The sequence below is a fragment of the Borostomias antarcticus genome (assembly GCF_949987555.1).
Source record: "Borostomias antarcticus genome assembly, contig: scaffold_112, whole genome shotgun sequence".
NCBI classification, from domain to species: Eukaryota; Metazoa; Chordata; class Actinopteri; order Stomiiformes; family Stomiidae; genus Borostomias; species Borostomias antarcticus.
The window spans coordinates 380001-390000 of NW_028176829.1; the positions used below are offsets into that span (position 1 = coordinate 380001).

At 49.3% G+C, this 10000-nt stretch overlaps 1 protein-coding gene across 1 annotated transcript in view; it reads right to left on the reverse strand.

Annotated features, from left to right (window-relative positions):
* LOC311328122 (unconventional myosin-Va-like) overlaps positions 1-9241 on the reverse strand; it is a gene marked incomplete at both ends in the record, with an annotated part of 17052 nt that extends 7811 nt beyond the window's left edge. The window contains 13 exons of the mRNA XM_084462148.1: positions 1-120; positions 315-372; positions 1298-1357; positions 2082-2280; positions 3067-3147; positions 6612-6668; positions 6898-6998; positions 7696-7704; positions 7853-8080; positions 8192-8248; positions 8708-8842; positions 8965-9072; positions 9236-9241. The exon at positions 1-120 is cut by the window's left edge and continues 30 nt beyond it. Of these exons, the coding sequence (XP_084318274.1) occupies positions 1-120; positions 315-372; positions 1298-1357; positions 2082-2280; positions 3067-3147; positions 6612-6668; positions 6898-6998; positions 7696-7704; positions 7853-8080; positions 8192-8248; positions 8708-8842; positions 8965-9072; positions 9236-9241 (1219 nt within the window). The remainder of the gene's footprint in view (positions 121-314; positions 373-1297; positions 1358-2081; positions 2281-3066; positions 3148-6611; positions 6669-6897; positions 6999-7695; positions 7705-7852; positions 8081-8191; positions 8249-8707; positions 8843-8964; positions 9073-9235) is intronic.
* Between the last annotated feature and the right edge of the window lie 759 nt (positions 9242-10000).

A 10000-nucleotide genomic window follows, 5' to 3' on the forward strand; every position in this document is an offset into this window, starting at 1 on the left:
CGTCCTCCTTCTTGTACTCCAGCATGCCCTGGAAGTCCTTCTCCCTGCGAGGGATGTTCACCGGACGGATGGGCTCGTCCACCATCTGACCCGGGGACACCTGGCCCTCTCCCTGACCGGCTGGGACACACACACGGTTGATTACTGTACACACACGGCCCCCTGGGGGAGACAGACAACACACACACACGCACACACATGCACATGCACACACGGTTGATTACTGTACACACATGGCCCCCTGGGGGAGACAGACAGCACACACACACACACCTCCGCTCACATGCAGACAGACAGAAGTCTTGTTCCCATACCTCCGATCTTCTTGGAGAAGATGGTTTTGTCATGCTTCTCTAACTGTTCCATCAGATCCTGCCAGAGATGGAGAGAGAGAGAGAGAGAGAGAGGAGTGAGGGAAACAGTGGAGCCTGGTCTAGCTATAGCGTGCAGCTGGGATCAGGGTGCAGACAGAAAGCTGAGGCTGTAGAGAAGAGTGCCCTCTGGTGGCAGAGAGGATCATTACGAAACCTTCAGATTCCACTCATCTAGGGAGCGGAGATCTGATGATGGAGACAAAGTCTCGGGTCACCTTTCCTGACAAACCTATTCCCTGACAGTAGCCCGTGAATGGGCCAGAGTTAGACGGTGATCTACACTGGGTTTATTCTATCTTGAAAGCCATACTCATCGCAAAAAAAGTTTTTCCGCGATGCCATCTGGCTTCCAGAATACGTTTATTCCACTACTTGTCCCTATTTAAATAAATAAGTCTTAAATTCTACTAGCATACTTTGTTGCTGTAGTTAGCCAAACTTGTTGCTACACTAGCCAAACTCCTGGACTACAACTCTTAGTCCTGAATACAAATGAGCTATAGATATAAACATGCTTTTCCAATTTGGATGAAATACCCCTTTCGGCAAATATTTTAGAATATCGCTTCCTCTCTGTAAAACTGTGTCTCCATCGCCCAGGGCACCGAGGGTGTCTGATTTCAGGGGAGGGGGAGTGCTGATTAACCGGTAGTTTATTAGAGAGTGGACTCCTGTGTGGACGAGGAGGAGGAGGAGGAGGAGCAGAAGGAGGTTGGTTCTCCTCTGTGGGTTAGGAAAGGAGGACACGCTGCTGTGGCTGTTAGAGCAGACATCACATTAAAACGCTGCTCTGTGGAGTGCGCACGCACGCACACACACACAGTCTCGGTTAGTGTTCACACACGTGCAGGAACACACAGTCTCTCCCTCTCTCTCATTCACACACACACACAACACACAGATGCAATGTTTTCTCTACATACAACCATCCGTCGTAAAATGATGAGTCGGGTCTCCCGATAGGCTGTTGGGTCATCTGTGGTCTGTGATACAGGATGGACACACACACACACTTTACAGTGTGATACAAGATGGACACACACACTTTACAGTGTGATACAGGATGGACACACACACTTTACAGCAGAAACATACAACGGCCTCGTAACAGCATTTATTCTATCATTCCTTGAGCATGACACACACACACACACACACACTCTACAGTGTGATACAGGATGGACACACACACACTTTACAGTGTGATACAGGACGGACACACACACTTTACAGCAGAAACATACAACGGCCTCGTAACAGCATTTATTCTATCATTCCTTGAGCATGATGCCCCTCCCCTGCCTGCCCCCCCCCCCCCCCCCCCCCCCTCCCCCTAGCAAGCGGAGTGATGTCGTACTACTGTGTACTGTGTGTGCTTCTGCAAGTGTGTTTACATATGCGTACCCTGCAGGTTCTCAATGAGGAGGCACGCGGTCTCTTGCTGTGCATCTGCAATGAGTATGTGTGTGTGTGTGTGTGTGTGTGAGTGGGTGTAGACTCGACGGGCCCTCGTTGACGAGGTGTGTGATATTGCGCTGCTCTGCGTGTCTGCGCTCTGTACGCGCACGCATGTGTGTGTGTGTGTGTGTGTGTGTGTGTTCGGCGCGCAGCGAGCGCATTCGTGCGCGTCATAGAGGTGTGTGAGGTGTCACGTTAAGCCGTTTCTCTGATTTTTGTGCGTTTGCATGTGTGTGTGTGTGTCCGTACCAGGTTCTCGTTGGTGAGGTGCGTGATCTCGTGCTGGAGGCTGGCCTCTATCCGGGACTCCGGGGGCAGCTGGAGGTTCTGGGCCAGGAGCTGCTGCTGCCGGTTGTTCTCCTCCTTCACGCTCTGCAGTTCTCCTCGCAGAACCTCCACCTCATTATCGTAGCTGCGCCGCTGCGCCTGCAGCTGGGACTCCAGCAACCTTGAGGGGGGGGGGCGTGCGTCCGAATGAGCGTGTGAGCAAGAGAAGGGGGCGAAAGAAGAAGGAGGGAGGAAGTATGAGGGGATGAGAGAGAGAGAGGAGAGAGACTAGTCAGAAGAACGCCCAGAGGAGGAGGGTGGGAGGCGTTTCGCTGGGCCGGGAGGGTCAAGGCGGGACGACCTCGCCGCTGCAGTCCTCCGCTCTCGGGGGGGGGGGGGGGGGCAAGCGAGCGCCCCCCATCTGGCGACACGCAGCCCAGCCGGGAAGACCTCCTTCCCCGGGGGAGAGCTCCCCACCCTCCCTCCCCTCCCCCCTCTCCTCTGACTCGGGAGGTCCGGTCCGGTCCGAGCCGACGCCGTCACACCCCCGGGGGGAGGCGGGAGGGCGGTGGGGCGGCGTCCCGAGGCAGAGAGGAGAGACGCCGGCGGCCCGCGCTCGCCGCGGGGGGAGAGCGCCAGAGCGAAGCGCCACACCGATGGGAGTCGTTCTACTTAGGGTGCCGCGCTTCGAGCGCCGAGGCAAAACCGGGAGCCGGTTAGTACAGTAGGAAAGGGTGCGAGGATTTAGGACAAGGTGCAACACGGTCGGTCACACCACAACACTCGAGAGGGGGGTTAACCGCCTCTGATCAACCAATAGGAAGCGAGAGATAAGAGGGAGGGAGCTGAGAAAGAGAGGAGGGATGGAGGGAAGGAACGTGGCGCCATGTCGTCCCTTCACACCGGCATCCACATGCGCTCGCACACACACACACACTGGCAAGACGCCTCGGGGGGCGCGGTTAACCTGTTGGTCTCCTTTAACCCCTCATAAACCAGCCACAGCTCGCCGTCCTCATTCAGCCTATGGAAGTCTGGCGTGGGCGATCTGAGCGACACACAGGGCAGACAGGGACACAACACAACCAGCAACGTGAAGAGGGGGCGGGGTGTGATTGGGGGGGGGGGGGGGGGGTACGAGAGGGGAGTGTGAGTGTGTGTGAGGAGCAAGCCCCCAGGAATCGAAATCTAAAGTGAAGGCCTATTGAACCGCGCCATCTTGGCTAGATTTGTAGTCACTTGGCTATTTCCGGTTACTTTTGACTTGCGCAGTTGAGCTTCTCTGGCCGACGCGCGTCCACGAAAAAGTTCACATTTATCTGAAATGTAGACGCGCGTTCCCGGCTCTCTCGGCTCTCCCCGCTTTGATTTAGCAATGAAAACCGGCTTGCATATTAACCTGTTTTTGTCAAATATATCAATTTGAGAAATTATTTTTTGATCCTGGCATCTTAGTTTTAACAAGTTAAATATAATTGAACATGTTTTGTTTGCTAGTAGATGGTATTCATTCCGTTCGCGATAACGTTATTGCAGCCAGGCTAAATTCCTCCAGGGAGCCAGTGACAGGCGAGTTGAAGAGCTTCACTCCCCGCCAGCAGGAGCTCTGGCCGCGGCTACCGCATCTCGGAAAACCCGCTGAGTTCGTGGCTGCTATTTCACACTCGCCCTTGATCAATCCCAATACCGATCCATGGTAATAATGAATCAATCGTTCAGATCAGATCGGCAGTGCTGCATGCATGTTACAACATCATTGTTAGCTTTATTAACATAACCATAGCCTACATTTATCTCTCTAACGTTAGGCTATCCATCTTACACCAGTCGGCCATTCGATAGCTGGAAGCGGTCAACGCCAACGTTGACTGAAAACACCCAAACTCAGTGTATCGTTTCATCTTCATGCTACACATCAACTCCTTTACATTGTATGTGAATAAATTCCTGTTATTCTAAAAATATCCCATTTCTGTCCATTCCTGGAAAAGGCTAATAATTGCTGTCAAATGATCACTCCAGTTTATCACCGTATCCCACTACCATTTCAACTATGCACAGGAGGTTGTCTTGTGGTCATTTTCATTAAAAAATGATTAGCCTGATCAGTTTGTTGTATGTATTAAGCCCTTTTTGAGCGGTATGCTTGTATTAATAGCTTATAGCTTGCCATACTCACCAACCTTGGGATATTGTCGATATTTTTAGAATAACAGGAATTTATTCACATACAATGTAAAGGAGTTGATGTGTAGCATGAAGATGAAACGATACACTGAGTTTGGGTGTTTTCAGTCAACGTTGGCGTTCACCGCTTCCATTTATCGAATGGCCGACTGGTGTAAGATGGATAGCCTAACGTTAGAGAGATAAATGTAGGCTATGGTTATGTTAATAAAGCTAACAATGATGTTGTAACATGCATGCAGCACTTCCGATCTGATCTGAACGATTGATTCATTGTTACCATGGATCGGTATTGGGATTGATCAAGGGCGAATGTGAAATAGCAGCCAGGAACTCAGCGGGTTATCCAAGATGCGGTAGCCGCGGCCAGAGCTCCTGCTGGCGGGGAGTGAAGCTCTTCAACTCGCCTGTCACTGACTCCCTGGAGGAATTTAGCCTGGCTGCAATAACGTTATCGCGAACGGAATGAATACCATCTACTAGCAAACAAAACATGTTAAATTATATTTAACCTGTTAAAACTAAGATGCCAGGATCAAAAAATAATTTCTCCAATTGATATATTTGACAAAAACAGGTTAATATGCAAGCCGGTTTTCATTGCTAAATCAAAGCGGGGAGAGCCGGGAACGCGCGTCTACATTTCAGAGAAATGTGAACTTTTTCGTGGACGCGCGTCGGCCAGAGAAGCTCAACTGCGCAAGTCAAAAGTAACCGGAAGGCCAGAAAAGCACAACTGCGCAAGTCAAAAGTAACCGGAAATAGTCAAATGACTACAAATTTTGCCAAGATGGCGCGGTTCAATAGGGCTTCATTGTTGATAGCGGCCAGTGAATGGAGTGGCTGTATCCAGTTTATATAATACATCCATGGTGAGGAGAGAGGATAGACAACATACTTGAAATGCTGTGTGACACGTAAGCTAAGCAAGGACTCTAAATCAAAGTAGAATGTGCGCGCGTGTGAACGTATGTGTGTGTGTGCGTTGTGTACGTGTGTGTGCATTGTGTGCATTTATACAACAGCTAGTTCCGACCGCGCATTGTGATTGGCTAAGACGGATTCCAAGCAGTGCCTTTAAGGCTTATAATGGCACTGGGTTAATCACCAAATGTATTCCTACTCCCTATCGCTCGTCGGAACTAGCTGTCGTATCGTGGAGGTCTGAAACAAAATATTTAAGCAAGACTGAACACTATAAACCCGTCTTTTCCAAAATAAAATTAACAACAGTGCAGTGCTGTTGTATAAAAGCAATAAGACACTCAAGGTCGTGCTTTACTGTGGTTTATTGGCACGTCTGTGGTCCGCTTCGCGTCGTGCCTGCGGCTGCACCACAGCCGTGCCAATAAACCACAGTAAAGCACTCCCTCTCGTGTCTTATTGCTCAAGTGTGACTAACTGACGTACCGGCCTGCTTCTATATCAGTGTGTGTGTGTTTCAAATGCGGAAAGCTCTGTGACTGTGGTGTGACAGAGAGATGAGTCCACAACACTGACATGAGGAGGGAACAGAAAAGAGGGTCACACAAAATCACGAGGGCGGCGGTCAAAGTAGAAAAACAAATGAATGCCACGAACAGGTGATCCATGCAGGGGTCATGCCAGGTCATTCCATAGGGCTGTTAGCTAGGCCTCCTACACCCGCCCCCCCCCCCTCCCCAAACCATCTACATCACTTCCTGTGCCACTAAGAGAGCCATTCCATGCTGTTGCCATGCTGCGAGGCTGTTTAACTCTTCCACTGGCTCCAGCAACTGGCTCATTACCCAAACGCTTAGCAGCCCACCCTGACAGAGCCACGACACCTCAAGCTACTATGCTGATAAAATGTCAACCGTTCATTTTAAAATCTTCGCCACATTTGTTCGGAATTGATCTCAGACGCGATCTCAAAGACACCCTGTATTTGAGATGAACACTGGGTCTGTTACAGTCCCCCTGGAGCTGGTGGGTCAATCCCCATGCCGTTAGAGCAGGCTAACCTAGCTTAGCTTCATCACCATGCTGGTTAGATGCCCGTTGCTACACAGGCTAACCTAGCTTAGCTTCATCCCCATGGTGGTAAGATGCCCGTTGCTACACAGGCTAACCTAGCTTAGCTTCATCACCATGGTGGTAAGATGGCTGTTGCTACACAGGCTAACCTAGCTTAGCTTCATCACCATGGTGGTAAGATGGCTGTTGCTACACAGGCTAACCTAGCTTAGCCTTCCCTATTTAGCCATATCGCCTATATCAGCCTTTGGTATCCCTTTTCCAATTGGTTTAGCATGGCCATGCATGCTCCGCCTCATGATGCATAGGCCACACCTGATTGGTTACCTGAGCCTACTCAGGAGCTCATTGGCTTCCAGCGGCTTACGCAAGAACCTGGGGGATCTGCACAAAACAGAGAGAAAGAGCGGTTCACACACACACACTCACAGCTCTTACACGCACACACACACACACACGGGTGGTCTGAACTGTAACGAGCGCCTGGTTGCGCTCTGAGGAGAGCGGGACAGGGGTCAAGGAAGACAGAAGAGGAGGAAGAGAGAGAGGGAGGAGGAGGAAGACAGGATGGAGAGAGAGAGAGAGAGAGAGAGAGAGAGAGAGAAGAGTGTACCTGTTGGTGTCCTTTAGGCCGATGTAAGCCTGTTTAATTTCACCAGAGTCCTTCATCTTGGAAACGTCCTCGACATGGTGCATAGGCTCAGTCATGGTCTCCTGACACACACACACACACACACACACACACACACACACACACACACACACACACACACACACACACACGTGAGCATGTGTAGCTGTTTTACAATCATAGCTCCGACAGTTTACACTGATATGGGCATGTGTCTACAGAAGGTCACGGTGTTGAGGGGGTGCTAATGTGATGCAGCAGTGCCCTATAATGTCACCATGGGACATTACACAAACACACACACATCTCCATCATGGATGTTTAACTATCCTATCGCTGACAGCTCCTACTGGGCGAACTAACAGCGGTACTTGCAAGCAGCGGACAGCATGTGTCAGTAGTGACAGGTGAATGTAACCAAGCAGACTCTAGTCGGGGTCCTGTTGTAAATGAGGGAAACCTCAGTGCTTTACGAGCAGGGCTGAAAATTAACATTAACCGGCCAAATGCAGGTAAAATTTCCAGTTGGCGACTAGATTTCGGAAGGCTATCTGAAAGATATATATACTTGGCCGGTAGATTTTTTCATCTACAGTCCCCTTGGCAGGTGACTCACCGCGAGCCAAAAGGTTAATTTTCACCCCTGTTTACGAGTATGAATAAAGGTTTGAAATGAAATGAAATGTTAGACTCGTATACTACTGGTTAGACATGGTGGAATGGTTCAGTGTGAACATGAGGTGGTTGTGTCTAGAACATGCAGCTACAGGCTCTCTGTACCTTCTCATCCTGTGTGTGGGGGGGAGAGACGGAAAAGTTAGAAACACTGGTAGTAGTCAGATCAGATCCTTTCATGTTAACACACACACCCTGGCCCCCACTGACCAGCCCCATACGGAAGCTTCCGGACGGTCGGTGACCCCCAGCCGACCCCTACCTTGTGCTGCATGGCCTCCTTCTGGCTGACCAGCTGCGAGCGCAGGATCAGCACCTCCTCCTTGCGCACATCCAGCTCCTCGCAGGCGCCGTTGAGCTGGTCCAGGAGCACCTTGTAGGCCGGGGAGCCCGGAGCGCCGGCCCCTGCGCCTACATTACCCAGCAGGCTCTGCCTCATGTCGGTCAGGTTGTGCTTCAGCTTCTTGTTCTCGGACTCCAGCTCCTGGCGCTGTGGGGGGGGAGGGGGTGGAAAAAAAACATGGCGGCCGTCAGAAGGGGGCCCTTGGTGCCTGTAGACGAGGCTTCTGACAGAAGCCCGGGGTACAGCTTTGCTCCTCACCTTGAGAGACTCGTACTCCAGCTCTGCTCCGCGGGCCTTCTTATGCTCTTCATCATCCTGAGGGAGAGTTATGTTACATAAAGAATAACTAGACATGTATTAGACTTTGATAGTATTTTAATAGCATTGGGAGTTGTACCTGGGCTCTAGCCCGTGGTATTTTGGTAGTATTAGAGTCGTACCCAAGCCCTATCCCATGATATTTTAGCAGTATCAGAGTGGTACCTGGGCCCTAGCCCATAGTATTTTAGTAGATTTTTTTTAGTAGTAGTTTTAGTAGTAGTAGAGTTGTACCCAGGCTCTACAGGTAGCCCATAGTATTTTCGCAGTATCAGAGTTGTACCCGGGCTCTAGCCCATAGTATCTTAGTAGTATTTTCGTAGTATCAGAGTCGTACCCGGGCCCTAGCCCATAGTATTTTAGTAGTATTTTCGTAGTATCAGAGTCGTACCCGGGCTCTAGCCCATAGTATTGTAGTAGTATTTTAGTAGTATTTTCGTAGTATCAGAGTCCTACCCGGGCTCTAGCCCGCTGGAACTGGTCCTCTTTGTTTTCCAGCTCGTTGCGTAGCGACTGTTTTTCCTGCTCCAGCTCCGTCAAGCGTTTCTGCAGCTTCAGAGTCAGAGACGTGTCCAGGCCACGGGTCACATCCTGCCAGGACAGGAAACGGTGTCATGGTGACACGCTAATCACCGTTTTGATATTACAAACATGCACACATTTTATATGTTGTTCTATTTCTATTTTATGCCGCTAGCCTCTCTGCCCCTCACCTCGGCGGCGCGGGAGTCTTCTGATTCGGCGAACTCTGAGTTGTAGGAGTACTCTGATTCGTTGCTGCTGTGGGTGGAGTCTGTTCTCCTGTGGCCAGGCTTGGGGACCTGGGGAGGGTAGAGGGTGACGGACCGTTAATGACACAAACACACCCCATTCCATAATCTTAATTGCTCACCGTCTGAGTGTGTGTGTATGTCTCTGATTATGTCAGTGTGTCTCTGAGTGCGTACAGTATTTCTGAGTTTGTATGACATCTGAGTACATTACAGTCATTTAGCTGACCCTTATATCCAAAGCGACTTACAATAATTGCACTTAATATAGGAAATCTATCTATCTATCTATCTATCTATCTATCTATCTATCTATCTATCTATCTATCTATCATCTATCTATCTATCTATCTATCTATCTATCTATCTATCTATCTATCTATCTATCTCTATGTCTCTATCTCTATCTATCTATCTATCTATCTATCTATCTATCTATCTATCTATCTATCTATCTATCTATCTCTATGTCTCTATCTCTATCTATCTATCTATCTATCTATCTATCTATCTATCTATCTATCTATCTATCTATCTATCTCTATGTCTCTATCTCTATCTATCTATCTAGTGACTCTCAGGGTTGGCGCGGCCCCCTTTTATACCCTTCCTGGACGACATCACAGGGATGCTCTGTGATGTCACAATCTGGCTGCTGTGTAGGAACATTTTCATTGGCTGCTGTGTAGGAACATCCTCCTTGGCTGCTGTGTAGGAACATCTTCATTGGCTGCTGTGTAGGAACAGTGTCATTGGATGCTGTGTAGGAACAGTCTCATTGGCTGCTGTGTCTATCTATCTATCTATCCATCTATCCATCTATCCATCTATCTATCTATCTATCTATCTATCTATCTATCTATCTATCTATCTATCTATCTATCTATCTATCTATCTATACATCACCAAATGATTCCCGAGCGCGGCAATTCTCATTACATCCCGACAGCAATCAATAAATATTAAGTGCTCTGACACT